At 48.0% G+C, this 22,306-nt stretch overlaps 1 protein-coding gene across 2 annotated transcripts in view; it reads left to right on the top strand.

Annotated features, from left to right (window-relative positions):
• LOC115151972 (steroid hormone receptor ERR2-like) overlaps nt 1–22,306 on the top strand; it is a 58,583-nt gene that overhangs the window by 11,919 nt on the left and 24,358 nt on the right. For both annotated transcript variants that reach the window (XM_029696402.1, XM_029696491.1), the window contains one exon: nt 849–965. In XM_029696402.1, coding sequence (XP_029552262.1) covers nt 849–965 — 117 coding nt within the window. The remainder of the gene's footprint in view (nt 1–848; nt 966–22,306) is intronic.

Below are 22,306 nucleotides of genomic sequence, written 5' to 3' on the forward strand. Positions count from 1 at the left end.
AGGATATGAGTGACTAATGCAGCAGGATATTAGAGACTAATGCAGCAGGATATGAGAGACTAAAGCAGCAGGATGTGAGAGACTGATGCAGCAGGATATGAGAGACTAATGCAGCAAGTTATGAGAGACTAATGCAGCAGGACATGAGAGACTAATGCAGCAGGATATGAGAGACTTATGCAGCAGGATATGAGAGACTGATGCAGCAGGATATGAGAGACTGATGCAGCAGGATATGAGAGACTGATGCAGCAGGATATGAGAGACTGATGCAGCAGGATATGAGAGACTAATGCAGCAAGATATGAGAGACTAATGCAGCAGGATATGAGAGACTAATGCAGCAGGATATGAGAGACTGATGCAGCAGGATTTGAGAGACTGATGCAGCAGGATATGAGAGACTAATGCAGCAAGATATGAGAAACTGATGCAGCATATGAGAGACTAATGCAGCAGGATATGAGAGACTAATGCAGCAGGATATGAGTGACTAATGCAGCAGGATATGAGAGACTGTTGCAGCAGGGTATGAGAGACTAAGGCAGCAGGATATGAGAGACTGTTGCAGCAGGATATGAGAGACTAATGCAGCAGGATATGAGAGACTAATGCGGCGGGATATGAGAGACTAATGCAGCAGGATATGAGAGACTGTTGCAGCAGGATAAGAGAGACTAATGCAGCAGGATATGAGAGACTGTTGCAGCAGGATATGAGAGACTAATGCAGCAGGATATGAGAGACTGTTGCAGCAGGATATGAGGGGATTAAATAAATAGTTTAGAAGAGCAGAATGATCTCCGAGTGTTATCCATGGTCTCCTCTACCCTCTCCTTCTTCCCCAGGGAACATAGAGTACAGCTGTCCGGCAACAAACGAGTGTGAGATCACCAAGAGGAGACGCAAATCCTGCCAGGCCTGTCGTTTTATGAAGTGTCTCAAAGTAGGCATGCTCAAAGAGGGTGAGTCCACATCCCATTTGTCTCTGTCTCTCTCTGTCTCTCTCTGTCTCTTTATGTCTCTGTGTCTCTGTCTCTCTTTGTCTCTCTCTCTGTGTCTCTCTCTGCCTCTGTCTCTGTCTCTCTCAATTCAATGGGGTTTTATCGGCATGGGAAATGTGTTGACATTGCCAAAGAAAGTGAAATAAACAATAAACAAAATTGAGAAGACACTCTCTCTCTCTGTCTGTTCTCTCTCTCTCTCTCTCTGTGTCTGTTCTCTCTCTCCCTCTATCTCTGTTCTCTCTCTCTCTCTCTGTGTCTGTTCTCTCTCTCCCTCTCTATCTCTGTTCTCTCTCTCTCTCTGTGTCTGTTCTCTCTCTCCCTCTCGATCTCTGCTCTCTCTCTCTGTCTGTTCTCTCTCTCCCTCTCTCTCTCTGTGTCTGTTCTCTCTCTCCCTCTCTCTCTCTGTCTGTTCTCTCTCTCTCTCTGTGTGTCTGTTCTCTCTCTCCCTCTCTATCTCTGCTCTCTCTCTCTCTCTGTGTCTGTTCTCTCTCTCCCTCTCTATCTCTGTTCTCTCTCTCTCTCTGTGTCTGTTCTCTCTCTCCCTCTCGATCTCTGCTCTCTCTCTCTGTCTGTTCTCTCTCTCCCTCTCTCTCTCTGTGTCTGTTCTCTCTCTCCCTCTCTCTCTCTGTCTGTTCTCTCTCTCTCTCTCTGTGTGTCTGTTCTCTCTCTCCCTCTCTATCTCTGCTCTCTCTCTCTCTCTGTGTCTGTTCTCTCTCTCCCTCTCTATCTCTGCTCTCTCTCTCTCTGTGTCTGTTCTCTCTCTCCCTCTCTATCTCTGCTCTCTCTCTCTCTGTGTCTGTTCTCTCTCTCCCTCTCTCTCTCTCTGTGTCTGTTCTCTCTCTCTCTCGGTCTGTTCTCTCTCTCTCTCTCTCTCTGTGTCTGTTCTCTCTCTCTCTCTCTCTCGGTCTGTTCTCTCTCTCCCTCTCTATCTCTGCTCTCTCTCTCTCTGTGTCTGTTCTCTCTCTCTCTCTCTCTCTCCCTCTCTATCTCTGCTCTCTCCCAGCTTATTGATCCACTAAATGCTTTCCGAACATCCCGAGTCACTTCCTGCTTGTGTTGTTGCTCCTGCAGTGAAGGGCCAATGGAAAAACAGGGGGGAAATCTAGTCAATAGATTTTTTTTTAGGTGGCAGGGTAGCCTAGTCCTTTCCTGTTCCAGTTTCCCTGGAAGTGTTATGGGTTTACACATAAAGTTGACCGGTAAAAGTATGTGGACATGCGGCACTTGTGACTGTAATTCAACTCAACACAATTTTTCAATACTACTGTCATACTGTATATGGCTTAAAATGAAAAGCTAATTTGGGTAGTTTATTTCCAATTTCTCTGTAACACTCAGTTGTGTGAAGAACAAATCCTGGTTGTGTCTCAACTGGCACCCTATGGTACCAAATGGCTGAATAGGGCTTCATAAGGCTCCATATGGCTCCATAGGGCTTCATAGGACTCCAAAGAGCTCAATAGGGCTTCATAGGGCTCCATATGGCTCCATGGGGCTTCATAGGACTCCAAAGGGCTCAATAGGGCTTCATAGGGCTTCATATGGCTCCATAGGGCTTCGTAGGGCTCCATAGGGCTTCATAGGGCTCCATTGGGCTTCATATGGCTCCATAGGACTTCATATGGCTCCATAGGACTTCATAGGGCTCCATTGGGATTCACAGGGCTCCATAGGGCTTCATAGGGCTCCATAGGGATTCATAGGGCTCCATAGGGCTTCATAGGGCTCCATATGGTCTAAAGTAGTGCACTATTTAGGGAACAGGCTGCCATTTCAGGTACCGCCCCCTAACAATAACCCACATCACAGCCCCCTAACAATAACCCACATCACAGCCCACAAACAATAACCCACATCACAGCCCCCTAACAATAACCCACATCACAGCCCACTAACAATAACCCACATCACAGCCCCCTAACAATAACCCACATCACAGCCCCCTAACAATAACCCACATCACAGCCCCATCACAGCCCCCTAACAATAACCCACATCACAGCCCCCTAACAATAACCCACATCACAGCCCCCTAACAATAACCCACATCACAGCCCCTAACAATAACCCACATCACAGCCCACTAACAATAACCCACATCACAGCCCCCTAACAATAACCCACGTCACAGCCCACTAACAATAACCCACATCACAGCCCACTAACAATAACCCACATCACAGCCCCCTAATAATAACCCACATCACAGCCCCCTAACAATAACCCACATCACAGCCCACTAACAATAACCCACATCACAGCCCCCTAACAATAACCCACATCACAGCCCCCTAACAATAACCCACATCACAGCCCACTAACAATAACCCACATCACAGCCCCCTAACAATAACCCACATCACAGCCCCCTAACAATAACCCACATCACAGCCCCCTAACAATAACCCACATCACAGCCCCCTAACAATAACCCACATCACAGCCCACTAACAACAACCCACATCACAGCCCACTAACAATAACCCACATCACAGCCCCCTAACAATAACCCACATCACAGCCCCATCACAGCCCACTAACAATAACCCACATCACAGCCCACTAACAATAACCCACATCACAGCCTCCTAACAATAACCCACATCACAGCCCCATCACAGCCCACTAACAATAACCCACATCACAGCCCCCTAACAATAACACACATCACAACCCCCTAACAATAACCCACATCACAGCCCACTAACAATAACCCACATCACAGCCCACTAACAATAACCCACATCACAGCCCACTAACAATAACCCACATCACAGCCCACTAACAATAACCCACATCACAGCCCCCTAACAATAACCCACATCACAGCCCCATCACAGCCCACTAACAATAACCCACATCACAGCCCCCTAACAATAACCCACATCACAGCCCCCTAACAACAACCCACATCACAGCCCCCTAACAACAACCCACATCACAGCCCCCTAACAATAACCCACATCACAGCCCCCTAACAATAACCCACATCACAGCCCACTAACAACAACCCACATCACAGCCCCCTAACAATAACCCACATCACAGCCCCCTAACAATAACCCACATCACAGTCATTGTAAATATACACCAGCATGAACACTTTCCAGTTCCACATGTCATGGCACCAGCCAACCAGCTGACAGACAGACAGAAAGACAGTTAAATACTGTCTAGTTATATGGAGCCAGATCATGTGTCAGGTTCTTGGTAGCCCTCCATCAGTAAGCCTATAACCCACCTTTAACAACATAGCTGTGTGTCCATCAGTAAGCCTATAACCCACCTTTAACAACATAGCTATGTGTCCATCAGTACCCACCTTTAACAACATAGCTGTGTGTCCATCAGTAAGCCTATAGCCCACCTTTAACAACATAGCTGTGTGTCCATCAGTACCCACCTTTAACAACATAGCTGTGTGTCCATCAGTAAGCCTATAACCCACCTTTAACAACATAGCTGTGTGTCCATCAGTAAGCCTATAGCCCACCTTTAACAACATAGCTGTGTGTCCATCAGTACCCACCTTTAACAACATAGCTGTGTGTCCATCAGTAAGCCTATAACCCACCTTTAACAACATAGCTGTGTGTCCATCAGTAAGCCTATAACCCACCTTTAACAACATAGCTGTGTGTCCATCAGTAAGACTATAACCCACCTTTAACAACATAGCTGTGTGTCCATCAGTAGGCCTAAAACCCACCTTTAACAACATAGCTGTGTGTCCATCAGTAGTCATATAACCCACCTTTAACAACATAGCTGTGTGTCCATCAGTACCCACCTTTAACAACATAGCTGTGTGTCCATCAGTAGGCATATAACCCACCTTTAACAACATGGCTGTGTGACCATCTGTACCCACCTTCAACAACATAGCTGTGTGTCCATCAGTAAGACTATAACCCACCTTTAACAACATAGCTGTTTGTCCATCAAAAAATAAACTAGGCCTTCCACAGATCCGCTGTTGTTCTGTCATAACCACTCTATGTATAACTCCAACCACCCCACCAGTTTCCATCTATCCACCCGCTCTCATGTTTCTGTCACCAGCCGTAGCTTTAACCGTATTACGCATTCCTGCGCCTGTCTCCCGAATCATTTATCCCAACGTTGACAGTACCAGCCTGGTATCATATCAAATCCATTTTTATTTGTTACATGTGCCAAATGCAACAGCTGCAGACTTTTACCGTGAAATGCTTAAATACAAGGCCTTAACGAACAATGCAGTTCAAGAAATAGAGTTAAGAAAATATTTACTGAATAAAATTTTAAAAAATTATAAATAAAAAAGTAACACAAGAAAATTACATAACAATAACAAGGCTATATACAGGGGGTACCGGTACCGAGTCAATGTGCGGGGGTACAGGTTAGTCGAGGTAATTTGTAAAGTGACTATAAATAGATAATAAACAGCGAGTAGCAGCAGTGTAAAATCAGAGGAGTTGGGTCAATGTAAATAGTCCGGGTGGCCATTTGATTAATTGTTTAGCAGTCTAACGGCTTGGCGGTAGAAGCTGTTGAGGAGCCTTTTGGTCCTTGACTTACCACTTGCCGTGCGGTAGCAGAGAGAACAGTCTATGACTTGGGTGACTGGAGTCTCTGAAAATGTTTTGGGGTCTTCCTATGACATCGCCTAGATTATAGGTCCTGGATGGCAGGAATCTTGGCCCCAGGGATGTACTGGGCCGTACGCATAACCCTCTGTATCGCCTTACGGTCAGATGCAGAGCAGTTGCCATACCAGGCGGTGATGCAACCGGTCAGGATGCTCTCGATGGTGAAGCTGTAGAACATTTTGAGGATCTGGGGCCCCATGCCAATTTTTTTCAGTCTCCTGAGTGGGAAAAGTTGTTGTCGTGCCCCCTTCACAAATGTCTTGGTGTGTTTGGACCATGATAGTTCATTCAGGAACCAATATACTCAGTCAGTTAGGAAAGCTAAGGCTAGTTTTTCAAACAGAAATTTGCATCCTGTACAACTAATTCCAAAAAGTTTTGGGAAATTGTAAAGTCCATGGAGAATAAGAGCACCTCCTCCCAGCTGCACACTTCACTGAGGATAGGAAACTTTGTCACTGCCGATAAATCTACGATAATCGATCATTTCAATAAGATTTTTTCTAAGGTTGGCCACGCTTTTCACCTGGCTACCCCTACCCCGGCCAACATCTCAGCCCCCCTGCAGCAACTTGCCCAAGCCCCCCCCCCCCCCGCTTCTCCTTCATCCAAATCCAGACAGCTGATGTTCTGAAAGAGCTGCAACATCTGGATCCCTACAAGTCAACTGGGCTAGACAATCTGGACCCTCTCTTTCTAAAATTATCCACCAAATTGTTGCAACCCCTATTACTAGCCTATTCAACCTCTCTTTTGTGTCGTCTGAGATCCCCAAAGATTGGAAAGCTGCTGCGGTCATCCCCCTCTTCAAAGGGGGAGACACTCTAGACCCAAACTGTTATAGACCTATATCCATCCTGCCCTGCCTTCTTAAAATCTTCGAAAGCCAAGTTAACAAACAGATCACCGACCATTTCGAATCCCACCGTACCTTCTCCACTATGCAATCCGGTTTCCGAGCTGGTCATGGGTGCACCTCAGCCACGCTCAAGGTCCTAAACGATATCATCACGGCCATCGATAAAAGATAGTACTGTGCAGCCGTCTTCATCGACCTGGCCAAAGCTTTCGACCCTGCCAATCACCGCATTCTTATCAGCAGACTCAATAGCCTTGGCTTCTCAAATAACTGCCTCGCCTGGTTCACCAACTACTTCTCAGATAGAGTTCATTGTGTCAAATCGGAGGGCCTGTTGTCCGGACCTCTAGCAGTCTCTATGGGGGTGCCACAGGGTTCAATTATCTGTCCAACTCTCTTCTCTGTATACATCAATGATGTCGCTCTTGCTGCTGGTGATTCTTTGATCCACCTCTACGCAGACGACACCATTCTGTATACATCTGGCCCTTCTTTGGTCACTGTGCTAACAAACCTCGAAACGAGTTTCAACGCCATACAACACTCCTTCCATGGCCTCCAACTGCTTTTAAATGCTGAAACTGACTATCCTACCGATCCTTGACTTTGGCGATGTCATTTACAAAATAGCCTCCAACACTCTACTCAGTAAACTGGATGCAGTCTATCACAGTGCCATCCGTTTTGTCACCAAAGCCCCATATACTATCCACCACTGCGACCTGTACGCTCTTGTCGGCTGGCCCTCGCTAGATATTCGTCGCCAAACCCACTGGCTCCAGGTCATCTATAAGTCTATGCTAGGTAAATCCCCGCCTTATCTCAGCTCACTGGTCACCATAGCAACCCCCACCCGTAGCACGCGCTCCAGCAGGTATATTTCACTGGTCACCCCCAAAGCCAACACTTACTTTGGTCGTCTTTCCTTCCAGTTCTCTGCTACCAATGACTGAAACGAATTGCAAAAATCACTGAAGCTGGAGTCTTATATCTCCCTCTCTAACTTTAAGCATCAGCTGTCAGAGCAGCTTACCAATCCCTGTACCTGTACAAAGCCAATCTGTAAATAGCACACCCAACTACCTTATCCCCATAATGTTACTTGTCCTCTTGCTCTTTTGCACCCCAGTATCTCTACTTGCACATCATCATCTGCACATCTATCACTCCAGTGTTAATGCTAAATTGTAATTATTTCCCCTCCATGGCCTATTTATTTCCTACCTCCCTACTCTTCTACATTTGCACGCACTGTACATAGATTTTTCTATTGTGTTATTGACAGTACATTTGTTTATGTGTAACTCTGTGTTGTTGTTTTTGTCGCACTGCTTTGCTTTATCTTGGCCAGGTCGCAGTTGTAAATGAGAACTTGTTCTCAACTGGCCTACCTGGTTAAAAATAAAGGAGAAATAAAAAATAAAAAGATTGGTGATGTGAACACCAAGGAACTTGAAATTCTCGACCCGCTCCACTTCAGCCCCGTCGATGTTAATAGGGGCCTGTTCGGCTGTCCCTTTCCTATAGTCCACAATCAGCTACTTTGTCTTGCTCACATTGAGCGAGAGGTTGCTGTCCTGGAACCACACTGCCAGGTCTCTGACCTCCCTATAGGCTGTCTCATCGTTGTCGGTGATCAGGCCTACCACTGTTGTGTTGTCAGTAAACTTAATGATGGTGTTGGAGTTGTGTTTGGCCACGCAGTCGTGGGTGAACAGGGAGTACAGGAGGGGGCTAAGCACGCAGCCCTGAGGGGCCCCAGTGTTGAGGATCAGCTTGGCAGATGTGTTGTTCCCTACCCTTACCACCTGGGGGCGGCCCGTCAGGAAGTCCAGGATCTATTGCAGAGGGAGGTGTTTAGTCCCAGGGTCCTTAGCTTAGTGAGCTTTGTTGGCACTATGGTGTTGAATGATGAGCTGTAGTCAATGAACAGCATTCTCACAGGTGTTCCCTTTTGTCCAGGTGGGAAAGGGCAGTGTGGAGTGCGATTGAGGCTGCTGATTATACTCCCTCTCCTCCCTCTAGGTCATCAGGCTGCTGATTACCCTCCCTCTCTGACCTTTAGGTCATCAGGCTGCTGATTATACTCCCTCTCCAGCCTCTAGGTCATCAGGCTGCTGGTTATCCTCCCTCTCTGACCTCTAGGTCATCAGACTGCTGATTATACTCCCTCTCTGACCTCTAGGTCATCAGACTGCTGATTATTCTCCCTCTCTGACCTCTAGGTCATCAGGCTGCTGATTATCCTCCCTCTCTGACCTCTAGGTCGTCAGGCTGCTGATTATCCTCCCTCACTGACCTCTAGGTCATCAGGCTGCTGATTATACTCCCTCTCTGACCTCTAGGTCATCAGACTGCTGATTATACTCCCTCTCTGACCTCTAGGTCATCAGGCTGCTGATTATCCTCCCTCTCTGACCTCTAGGTCATCAGGCTGCTGGTTATCCTCCCTCTCTGACCTCTAGGTCATCAGGCTGCTGGTTATCCTCCCTCTCTGACCTCTAGGTCATCAGGCTGCTGATTATCCTCCCTCTCTGACCTCTAGGTCATCAGGCTGCTGATTATACTCCCTCTCTGACCTCTAGGTCATCAGGCTGCTGATTATCCCACACACCTTTCACCATCGTCAAGCGCACCAGCGCCTCATGACCCTCACCTGGACTCCATCACCTCCTTGATTATCTTCCCTGTATCTGTCACTCCCCTTGGTTCTTTCCTCAGGTGTTATTGACTCTGTTAATGTCGGTGCGTTGTTTGTGTTACGTGTTTATTGTTTCATTTTATTTTATTAAAACCCTCACTCCCTGAACTTGCTTCCAGACTCTCAGCTCACTCGTTACAGTTATGTAACAACACAACCCCAGCCTTGTTAATAACCCTGTGACACAATATCGCTCTGAATACCATGCGTAGTGTTGGGGAGTAGTGAACTATATATAGTTCAACTAGTAATTTAACTATATTAGCAGTAGCTTGCTGGTAATTCAAATCTGTGTAGCTGACTACTGGAACTACACACAACTTTATTTACAAAAATAAAATCCAGGTGAAGTAGCCAATCATTTCCTTCCTCTTTCTGCATCAGACCTGCCTAATTCAATAGGTTAAATTACACATGTTGTTAACGTAATGACCCCAGTGATCTTTTCTTGTAATTTGTAGTCGATGACATTTCAGATTTACAGATTTGCTACTTGTTTCTTTGCGTGTACTGAACTACTTTGTCAAACTAACTTTAGTTAATTAAGTAAACTATATTTTTCTTAAGGGTAGCTTTAGTGTAGCTTAATTCCTTTCAGTGTGAAATAATTGGTAGCTTGATAAACTATCTTTTCAGAGTAGATTTCCCCAACACTGACCGTGCGTCCTCCAAGGTGATGAGAGAACGGATGAGAAAAGATATCAACGTTTCTACATGTATTTAATATATTTCCACCAAGAGGTTGGTATAAAGCTTCTGCTCTAAGCTAAGCAGGGGATCTGATTTTTAAAGAGTCAGGTGCTTGGGTTCTAGCATTCTAGGAAACCTTAAACCTCTTGACTGACTTGAATAAAGCCCATGTATTGAAAGGAAGTGAAGGCAGAGAGCAGAGGGAGAAAGACACACACACACACACACATACCTCTTTCTGCCCGGACCAGGGGGTGGTGTCTCCTACAGTAGTGGTTAGTGGTCGGTACCAGGGGGTGGTGTCTCCAACAGTAGTGGTTAGTGGTCGGTACCAGGGGGTGGTGTCTCCAACAGTAGTGGTTAGTGGTCGGTACCAGGGGGCGGTGTCTCCAACAGTAGTGGTTAGTGGTCGGTACCAGGGGGGGGTGTCTATCCTCTGAGATTGTTATAAAACCTAAGTTATAAAACCTAATCAAAATCAGTAAATAAATGTAGGGCTCAATTTATGAGGAGGCCAGAGGTAACTGCATCTCCAGCAAGTCTCCTTAATGAAAGGTCATTTTGTGTGTGTGTGTGTGTGTGTGTGTGTGTGTGTGTGTGTGTGTGTGTGTGTGTGTGTGTGTGTGTGTGTGTGTGTGTGTGTGTGTGTGTGTGTGTGTGTGTGTGTGTGTGTGTGTGTGTGTATGCGGAAAGGGTGTATAGTTTTGTGCGACCTTGTGTGTGTGTGTGCCTTTGTGTGTGTTTTGCGCACGAGGACAAAATCAATGAGGACGATGGAGGATGGAGGACATTACAGATTACGAGTTTCTTAGAAAATAAGGCTGCTGCTGCTTCTATAGCGGGCCAGACAGAGCGCTGACAGCCCTGAGGTGTGTTAAACAAGGGAAATAGTATTTGAACGTTGGCTAACATTTTAAAATGTGTAAGCTAACAGTCTGAGAAGGTATTGTGCGTTTGTTTTGGGTCTAAACTGTAACTATAAATAATCCCGTGGCCATGTAGGCTTTCTGTTAGTACTAGGAATAGCAGTCATTTGCAACTAGAGTTGGTTTTTTTTCTGAAAAGTCACAATAATCCTTACAGAAATAATCTGTTTGATGTTTCACTGTAACATTTTGGAATGTTCATTCAAATCGTCCAACTGAAATTGTTTCTCGGGAACATGTTCGCCGTAAACAGAAGCCTTGTTCCTGTTTTCAGTCACTGGTCTGGACAGACAGGTCTGTGAGATGACCGACAGGGGCGGACTGGCCATAGAGCATTTCGGGCAAAAGCCAGATGGAACGGTCTATTCTTAATCCCGGGGCCTGTATAACTTGGCGGTTATGCACAAAATTACCATTATTTGGCTTATATTAGGGGCCTCTAGGTGGGAAAATGGGCCTGTGTGGGGGTCTCTAGGAAAGAAATGGGCCGGAGTGTAAGAAATGCCCGGGCCGATGTCTGCTTCCAGTCCTTCCCTTGTTCACTAGAGTTCAGTCTGGTAAAAGGTCACAGGACTCAATGGAAAATATGTCACTTAATTATAACTTGCAAGGAGGTAGTGCCAGGCGGTCAGCTATCTGTAGCTACCAATAGACCAGCTATCTGTAGCTACCAGGAGACCAGCTATCTGTACTACCAGGAGACCAGCTATCTGTAGCTACCAGGAGACCAGCTATCTGTACTACCAGGAGACCAGCTATCTGTACTACCAGGAGACCAGCTATCTGTAGCTACCAGGAGACCATCTAGCTGTACTACCAGGAGACCAGCTATCTGTAGCTACCAGGAGACCATCTATCTGTACTACCAGGAGACCATCTATCTGTAGCTACCAGGAGACCAGCTATCTGTACTAACAGGAGACCAGCTATCTGTAGCTACCAGGAGACCAGCTATCTGTACTACCAGGAGACCAGCTATCTGTACTACCAGGAGACCAGCTATCTGTAGCTACCAGGACACCATCTATCTGTACTACCAGGAGACCAGCTATCTGTACTACCAGGAGACCAGCTATCTGTACTACCAGGAGACCAGCTATCTGTAGCTACCAGGAGACCAGCTCCTCTGTAGCTACCAGGAGACCAGCTATCTGTACTACCAGGAGACCAGCTATCTGTAGCTACCAGGAGACCAGCTCCTCTGTAGCTACCAGAAGACCCGCTATCTGTACTACCAGGAGACCCGCTATCTGTACTACCAGGAGACCAGCTATCTGTAGCTACCAGGAGACCAGCTCCTCTGTAGCTACCAGGAGACCAGCTATCTGTAGCTATCAGGAGACCAGCTATCTGTAGCTACCAGGAGACCAGCTATCTGTAGCTACCAGGAGACCAGCTATCTGTAGCTACCAGGAGACCAGCTATCTGTACTACCAGGAGACCATCTATCTGTACTACCAGGAGACAAGCTATCTGTAGCTACCAGGAGAACAGCTATCTGTACTACCAGGAGACCATCTATCTGTACTACCAAGAGACCAGCTATCTGTACTACCAGAAGACCAGCTATCTGTAGCTACCAGGAGACCAGCTATCTGTACTACCAGGAGACCAGCTATCTGTAGCTACCAGGAGACCAGCTATCTGTAGCTACCAGGAGACCAGCTATCTGTACTACCAGGAGACCAGCTATCTGTACTACCAAGAGACCAGCTATCTGTACTACCAGAAGACCAGATATCTGTAGCTACCAGGAGACCAGCTATCTGTAGCTACCAGGAGACCATCTATCTGTACTACCAGGAGACCATCTATCTGTACTACCAGGAGACCAGCTATCTGTACTACCAGGAGACCAGCTATCTGTACTACCAGGAGACCAGCTCCTCTGTAGCTACCAGGAGACCAGCTATCTGTACTACCAGGAGACCAGCTATCTGTAGCTACCAGGAGACCAGCTCCTCTGTAGCTACCAGGAGACCATCTATCTGTACTACCAGGAGACCAGCTATCTGTACTACCAGGAGACCAGCTCCTCTGTAGCTACCAGGAGACCATCTATCTGTACTACCAGGAGACCAGCTATCTGTACTACCAGGAGACCCGCTATCTGTAGCTACCAGGAGACCAGCTCCTCTGTAGCTACCAGGAGACCATCTAGCTGTACTACCAGGAGACCAGCTATCTGTAGCTACCAGGAGACCATCTATCTGTAGCTACCAGGAGACCATCTAGCTGTACTACCAGGAGACCAGCTATCTGTAGCTACCAGGAGACCATCTATCTGTACTACCAGGAGACCATCTATCTGTAGCTACCAGGAGACCAGCTATCTGTACTAACAGGAGACCAGCTATCTGTAGCTACCAGGAGACCAGCTATCTGTACTACCAGGAGACCAGCTATCTGTACTACCAGGAGACCAGCTATCTGTAGCTACCAGGACACCATCTATCTGTACTACCAGGAGACCAGCTATCTGTACTACCAGGAGACCAGCTATCTGTACTACCAGGAGACCAGCTATCTGTAGCTACCAGGAGACCAGCTCCTCTGTAGCTACCAGGAGACCAGCTATCTGTACTACCAGGAGACCAGCTATCTGTAGCTACCAGGAGACCAGCTCCTCTGTAGCTACCAGAAGACCCGCTATCTGTACTACCAGGAGACCCGCTATCTGTACTACCAGGAGACCAGCTATCTGTAGCTACCAGGAGACCAGCTCCTCTGTAGCTACCAGGAGACCAGCTATCTGTAGCTATCAGGAGACCAGCTATCTGTAGCTACCAGGAGACCAGCTATCTGTAGCTACCAGGAGACCAGCTATCTGTAGCTACCAGGAGACCAGCTATCTGTACTACCAGGAGACCATCTATCTGTACTACCAGGAGACCAGCTATCTGTACTACCAGGAGACCAGCTATCTGTAGCAACCAGGAGACCAGCTATCTGTAGCTACCAGGAGACCAGCTATCTGTAGCTACCAGGAGACCAGCTATCTGTAGCTACCAGGAGACCAGCTATCTGTACTACCAGGAGACCATCTATCTGTAGCTACCAGGAGACCAGCTATCTGTACTACCAGGAGACCAGCTATCTGTAGCTACCAGGAGACCAGCTATCTGTACTACCAGGAGACAAGCTATCTGTAGCTACCAGGAGACCAGCTATCTGTACTACCAGGAGACCATCTATCTGTACTACCAAGAGACCAGCTATCTGTACTACCAGAAGACCAGCTATCTGTAGCTACCAGGAGACCAGCTATCTGTACTACCAGGAGACCAGCTATCTGTAGCTACCAGGAGACCAGCTATCTGTAGCTACCAGGAGACCAGCTATCTGTACTACCAGGAGACCAGCTATCTGTACTACCAAGAGACCAGCTATCTGTACTACCAGAAGACCAGATATCTGTAGCTACCAGGAGACCAGCTATCTGTAGCTACCAGGAGACCATCTATCTGTACTACCAGGAGACCATCTATCTGTACTGCCAGGAGACCAGCTATCTGTACTACCAGGAGACCAGCTATCTGTCCTACCAGGAGACCAGCTCCTCTGTAGCTACCAGGAGACCAGCTATCTGTACTACCAGGAGACCAGCTATCTGTAGCTACCAGGAGACCAGCTCCTCTGTAGCTACCAGGAGACCATCTATCTGTACTACCAGGAGACCAGCTATCTGTACTACCAGGAGACCAGCTCCTCTGTAGCTACCAGGACACCATCTATCTGTACTACCAGGAGACCAGCTATCTGTACTACCAGGAGACCCGCTATCTGTAGCTACCAGGAGACCAGCTCCTCTGTAGCTACCAGGAGACCATCTAGCTGTACTACCAGGAGACCCGCTATCTGTAGGTACCAGGAGACAGTCTATCTGTAGCTACCAGGAGACCAGCTATCTGTACTACCAGGAAACCATCTATCTGTAGCTACCAGGAGACCAGCTATCTGTAGCTACCAGGAGACCATCTATCTGTAGCTACCAGGAGACCACCTATCTGTACTACCAGGAGACCATCTAGCTGTACTACCAGGAGACCATCTATCTGTAGCTATCAGGAGACCAGCTATCTGTACTACCAGGAGACCAGCTATCTGTAGCTACCAGGAGACCAGCTATCTGTACTACCAGGAGACCATCTAGCTGTACTACCAGGAGACCAGCTATCTGTAGCTACCAGGAGACCAGCTATCTGTACTACCAGGAGACCAGCTATCTGTACTACCAGGAGACCAGCTATCTGTACTACCAGGAGACCAGCTATCTGTACTACCAGGAGACCATCTATCTGTACTACCAGGAGACCAGCTATCTGTACTACCAGGAGACCAGCTATCTGTAGCTACCAGGAGACCAGCTATCTGTACTACCAGGAGACCAGCTATCTGTACTACCAGGAGACCATCCATCTGTACTACCAGGAGACCAGCTCCTCTGTAGCTACCAGGAGACCAGCTATCTGTACTACCAGGAGACCATCTATCTGTACTACCAGGAGACCAGCTCCTCTGTAGCTACCAGGAGACCAGCTATCTGTACTACCAGGAGACCATCTATCTGTACTACCAGGAGACCAGCTCCTCTGTACTACCAGGAGACCCGCTATCTGTAGCTACCAAGAGACCAGCTCCTCTGTAGCTACCAGGAGACCATCCATCTGTACTACCAGGAGACCAGCTATCAGGAGACCAGCTATCTGTAGCTACCAGGAGACCATCTATCTGTAGCTACCAAGAGACCAGCTATCTGTAGCTACCAGGAGACCATCTATCTGTAGCTACCAAGAGACCAGCTATCAGGAGACCAGCTATCTGTAGCTACCAATAGACCAGCTATCAGGAGACCAGCTAGCTGTAGCTACCAGGAGACCATCTATCTGTAGCTACCAAGAGACCCGCTATCTGTAGCTACCAATAGACCAGCTATCAGGAGACCAGCTATCTGTAGCTACCAGGAGACCAGCTATCTGTAGCTACCAGGAGACCAGCTATCTGTACTACCAGGAGACCAGCTATCTGTAGCTATCAGGAGACCAGCTATCTGTAGCTACCAGGAGACCAGCTCCTCTGTAGCTACCAGGAGACCATCCATCTGTACTACCAGGAGACCAACTATCTGTACTACCAGGAGACCAGCTATCTGTACTACCAGGAGACCAGCTATCTGTAGCTACCAATAGACCAGCTATCTGTACTACCAGGAGACCAGCGATCTGTAGCTACCAAGAGACCAGCTATCTGTAGCTACCAGGAGACCATCCATCTGTACTACCAGGAGACCAGCTATCTGTACTACCAGGAGACCATCCATCTGTACTACCAGGAGACCATCCATCTGTACTACCAGGAGACCATCCATCTGTACTACCAGGAGACCAGCTATCTGGAGACCAGCTATCTGTAGCTACCAGGAGACCAGCTATCTGTAGCTACCAGGAGACCATCCATCTGTACTACCAGGAGACCAGCTATCTGGAGACCAGCTATCTGTAGCTACCAGGAGACCAGCTATCTGTAGCTACCAAGAGACCAGCTATCTGTAGCTACCAGGAGACCAGCTATCTGTACTACCAGGAGACCAGCTATCAGGAGACCAGCTATCTGTAGCTACCAAGAGACCAGCTATCTGTAGCTACCAGGAGACCAGCTATCTGTACTACCAGGAGACCATCTATCTGTAGCTACCAGGAGACCAGCTATCTGTACTACCAGGAGACCATCTATCTGTAGCTACCAGGAGACCATCTAGCTGTACTACCAGGAGACCCGCTATCTGTAGCTACCAGGAGACAGTCTATCTGTAGCTACCAGGAGACCAGCTATCTGTACTACCAGGAGACCATCTATCTGTAGCTACCAGGAGACCAGCTATCTGTAGCTACCAGGAGACCATCTATCTGTAGCTACCAGGAGACCACCTATCTGTACTACCAGGAGACCATCTAGCTGTACTACCAGGAGACCAGCTATCTGTAGCTACCAGGAGACCAGCTATCTGTACTACCAGGAGACCATCTAGCTGTACTACCAGGAGACCAGCTATCTGTAGCTACCAGGAGACCAGCTATCTGTACTACCAGGAGACCAGCTATCTGTACTACCAGGAGACCAGCTATCTGTACTACCAGGAGACCATCTATCTGTACTACCAGGAGACCAGCTATCTGTACTACCAGGAGACCAGCTATCTGTAGCTACCAGGAGACCAGCTATCTGTACTACCAGGAGACCAGCTATCTGTACTACCAGGAGACCATCCATCTGTACTACCAGGAGACCAGCTCCTCTGTAGCTACCAGGAGACCAGCTATCTGTACTACCAGGAGACCATCTATCTGTACTACCAGGAGACCAGCTCCTCTGTAGCTACCAGGAGACCAGCTATCTGTACTACCAGGAGACCATCTATCTGTACTACCAGGAGACCAGCTCCTCTGTACTACCAGGAGACCCGCTATCTGTAGCTACCAAGAGACCAGCTCCTCTGTAGCTACCAGGAGACCATCCATCTGTACTACCAGGAGACCAGCTATCAGGAGACCAGCTATCTGTAGCTACCAGGAGACCATCTATCTGTAGCTACCAAGAGACCAGCTATCTGTAGCTACCAGGATACCATCTATCTGTAGCTACCAAGAGACCAGCTATCAGGAGACCAGCTATCTGTAGCTACCAATAGACCAGCTATCAGGAGACCAGCTATCTGTAGCTACCAGGAGACCATCTATCTGTAGCTACCAAGAGACCCGCTATCTGTAGCTACCAATAGACCAGCTATCAGGAGACCAGCTATCTGTAGCTACCAGGAGACCAGCTATCTGTAGCTACCAGGAGACCAGCTATCTGTACTACCAGGAGACCAGCTATCTGTAGCTATCAGGAGACCAGCTATCTGTAGCTACCAGGAGACCAGCTCCTCTGTAGCTACCAGGAGACCATCCATCTGTACTACCAGGAGACCAACTATCTGTACTACCAGGAGACCAGCTATCTGTACTACCAGGAGACCAGCTATCTCTAGCTACCAATAGACCAGCTATCTGTACTACCAGGAGACCAGCTATCTGTAGCTACCAAGAGACCAGCTATCTGTAGCTACCAGGAGACCATCCATCTGTACTACCAGGAGACCAGCTATCTGTACTACCAGGAGACCATCCATCTGTACTACCAGGAGACCATCCATCTGTACTACCAGGAGACCAGCTATCTGGAGACCAGCTATCTGTAGCTACCAGGAGACCAGCTATCTGTAGCTCCCAAGAGACCAGCTATCTGTAGCTACCAGGAGACCAGCTATCTGTACTACCAGGAGACCAGCTATCAGGAGACCAGCTATCTGTAGCTACCAAGAGACCAGCTATCTGTAGCTACCAGGAGACCAGCTATCTGTACTACCAGGAGACCATCTATCTGTAGCTACCAGGAGACCAGCTATCTGTACTACCAGGAGACCATCTATCTGTAGCTACCAGGAGACCATCTAGCTGTACTACCAGGAGACCCGCTATCTGTAGCTACCAGGAGACAGTCTATCTGTAGCTACCAGGAGACCAGCTATCTGTACTACCAGGAGACCATCTATCTGTAGCTACCAGGAGACCAGCTATCTGTAGCTACCAGGAGACCATCTATCTGTAGCTACCAGGAGACCACCTATCTGTACTACCAGGAGACCATCTAGCTGTACTACCAGGAGACCAGCTATCTGTAGCTACCAGGAGACCAGCTATCTGTACTACCAGGAGACCATCTAGCTGTACTACCAGGAGACCAGCTATCTGTACTACCAGGAGACCAGCTATCTGTACTACCAGGAGACCAGCTATCTGTACTACCAGGAGACCAGCTATCTGTACTACCAGGAGACCAGCTATCTGTACTACCAGGAGACCATCTATCTGTACTACCAGGAGACCAGCTATCTGTACTACCAGGAGACCAGCTATCTGTAGCTACCAGGGGACCAGCAATCTGTACTACCAGGAGACCAGCTATCTGTACTACCAGGAGACCATCCATCTGTACTACCAGGAGACCAGCTCCTCTGTAGCTACCAGGAGACCAGCTATCTGTACTACCAGGAGACCATCTATCTGTACTACCAGGAGACCAGCTCCTCTGTAGCTACCAGGAGACCAGCTATCTGTACTACCAGGAGACCATCTATCTGTACTACCAGGAGACCAGCTCCTCTGTACTACAAGGAGACCCGCTATCTGTAGCTACCAAGAGACCAGCTCCTCTGTAGCTACCAGGAGACCATCCATCTGTACTACCAGGAGACCAGCTATCAGGAGACCAGCTATCTGTAGCTACCAGGAGACCATCTATCTGTAGCTACCAAGAGACCAGCTATCTGTAGCTACCAGGAGACCATCTATCTGTAGCTACCAAGAGACCAGCTATCAGGAGACCAGCTATCTGTAGCTACCAATAGACCAGCTATCAGGAGACCAGCTATCTGTAGCTACCAGGAGACCATCTATCTGTAGCTACCAAGAGACCCGCTATCTGTAGCTACCAATAGACCAGCTATCAGGAGACCAGCTATCTGTAGCTACCAGGAGACCAGCTATCTGTAGCTACCAGGAGACCAGCTTTCTGTACTACCAGGAGACCAGCTATCTGTAGCTATCAGGAGACCAGCTATCTGTAGCTACCAGGAGACCAGCTCCTCTGTAGCTACCAGGAGACCATCCATCTGTACTACCAGGAGACCAGCTATCTGTACTACCAGGAGACCAGCTATCTGTAGCTACCAATAGACCAGCTATCTGTACTACCAGGAGACCAGCTATCTGTAGCTACCAAGAGACCAGCTAACTGTAGCTACCAGGAGACCATCCATCTGTACTACCAGGAGACCAGCTATCTGTACTACTAGGAGACCATCCATCTGTACTACCAGGAGACCATCTATCTGTACTACCAGGAGACCATCCATCTGTACTACCAGGAGACCAGCTATCTGGAGACCAGCTATCTGTAGCTACCAGGAGACCAGCTATCTGTAGCTACCAGGAGACCATCCATCTGTAATACCAGGAGACCAGCTATCTGGAGACCAGCTATCTGTAGCTACCAGGAGACCAGCTATCTGTAGCTACCAAGAGACCAGCTATCTGTAGCTACCAGGAGACCAGCTATCTGTACTACCAGGAGACCAGCTATCAGGAGACCAGCTATCTGTAGCTACCAAGAGACCAGCTATCTGTAGCTACCAGGAGACCAGCTATCTGTACTACCAGGAGACCATCTATCTGTAGCTACCAGGAGACCAGCTATCTGTACTACCAGGAGACCAGCTATCTGTAGCTAGCAGGAGACCAGCTATCTGTACTACCAGGAGACCATCTATCTGTAGCTACCAGGAGACCAGCTATCTGTACTACCAGGAGACCATCTATCTGTACTACCAGGAGACCAGCTATCTGTACTACCAGGAGACCAGCTATCTGTAGCTACCAGGAGACCAGCTATCTGTACTACCAGGAGACCATCTATCTGTAGCTACCAAGAGACCAGCTATCTGTACTACCAGGAGACCAGCTATCTGTAGCTACCAGGAGACCATCTAGCTGTACTACCAGGAGACCAGCTATCTGTACTACCAAGAGACCATCTAGCTGTACTACCAGGAGACCAGCTATCAGGAGACCATCTATCTGTACTACCAGGAGACCAGCTCCTCTGTAGCTACCAGGAGACCAGCTATCTGTAGCTACCAGGAGACCAGCTATCTGTACTACCAGGAGACCAGCTATCTGTACTACCAGGAGACCAGCTATCTGTACTACCAGGAGACCAGCTATCTGTACTACCAGGAGACCAGCCAGCATGCTGGCGTTGCAAACACCATGCTCTACCAACTGAGCCACAGGGAAGACCCTACTAAACCCTACACCCTAAACCCTAAACCCTACGCCAAACCCTACACACTAAACCCTACACCCTAAACCCTAAACCCTACACCCTAAACCCTACACCCCACACCCTATACCCTAAACCCTAAACTCTACACCCCAAACCATACACCCTAAACCCTACACCCTACACCGCGATCTCCCCCTCCTCCTGGACCACAGATAAGAATCAGCCTAGTCTGTTGTAAGCAGACATGAACAGGGGAGTAACACTGGGGCCTTATTCTCCCCACCCCTCGCTGTCTTTATCTCTATCTCTCTATTCGTCTCGCTCTATCTCTCTCTCTCTCCCTCCTTCTCTTTCTCTCTCTCTCTCTCTCCCTCCAGCCACAAACACAGAAGGTTATTAAAGTAATATCCAATATCCAGACTCTGTCAAGCCTGTTCCTGATCGATAGATGAACCAATACAGTGAGATCATGTGCTGTAGAATCATTGATGCTGTCTCTGCACCGAGTCTGTAATCTCATACTCCACATCCACCCAAACGTTTCTGAATCCCACTTCCTGATAACAAGCTATGTTGGTATCTTCCTTTACTTTAGCCTGATCACTGAAATAAAAAACATTTAATAGCAAGATAAAAAAGCAGTTTAGAGTTAGCTTGTAAGCTCCGACTCACAGCTGCACACTCATAGCAGGACCCAGACGAGGCTATTACTCCTCGTTGGTCGACAGACAGACGGACGGACGGACGGACGGACGGACGGACGGACGGACGGACGGACGGACAGACAGACAGACAGACAGACAGACAGACAGACAGACAGACAGACAGACAGACAGACAGACAGACAGACAGACAGACAGACAGACAGACCTGCCTGTCCATCAGCACAGTGGTCAGCATCTATGTGGCCTTTAGGGGTGTTGAACGACCATGAACTTGGCCTGTCACACACACACACACACAACACACACACACACACACACACACACACACACACACACACACACACACACACACACACACACACACACACACACACACACACACACACACACACACACACACACACACACGCACACAGACACAGCCTGGTTGGGCCTGTCCTCACTGCACTGACAGGTGATAGATCAGACACAGCAGCTAACATGTGTTCCTCTGAAGACTGGGATTTAGGGAGGTGTTGACCCCTTTACACACACAGACACACAGACACACACGCACACACACATACAAGCACGCAATCACACACAGTACACACACACCAAACCATATCACTTCTGATGAGGGACTGGCAAGACTCCCTGAAACCAGTTCTCAACACCATGACTGTGTGAACACCACACACACACACACACACACACACACACACACACACACACACACACACATACACACACTGACAACCTATTCTCTATATAATGACAACCTGTTCCCTATATAATGACAACCTATTCCAGATATAATGACAACCTATTCCCTATATAATGACAACCTATTCCAGATATAATGACAACCTATTCCCTATATAATGACAACCTATTCCCTATATGATGACAACCTATTCCAGATATAAGGACAACCTATTCCCTATATAATGACAACCT

This window comes from Salmo trutta, chromosome 1, assembly GCF_901001165.1.
Source record: "Salmo trutta chromosome 1, fSalTru1.1, whole genome shotgun sequence".
Taxonomy (NCBI): Eukaryota; Metazoa; Chordata; class Actinopteri; order Salmoniformes; family Salmonidae; genus Salmo; species Salmo trutta.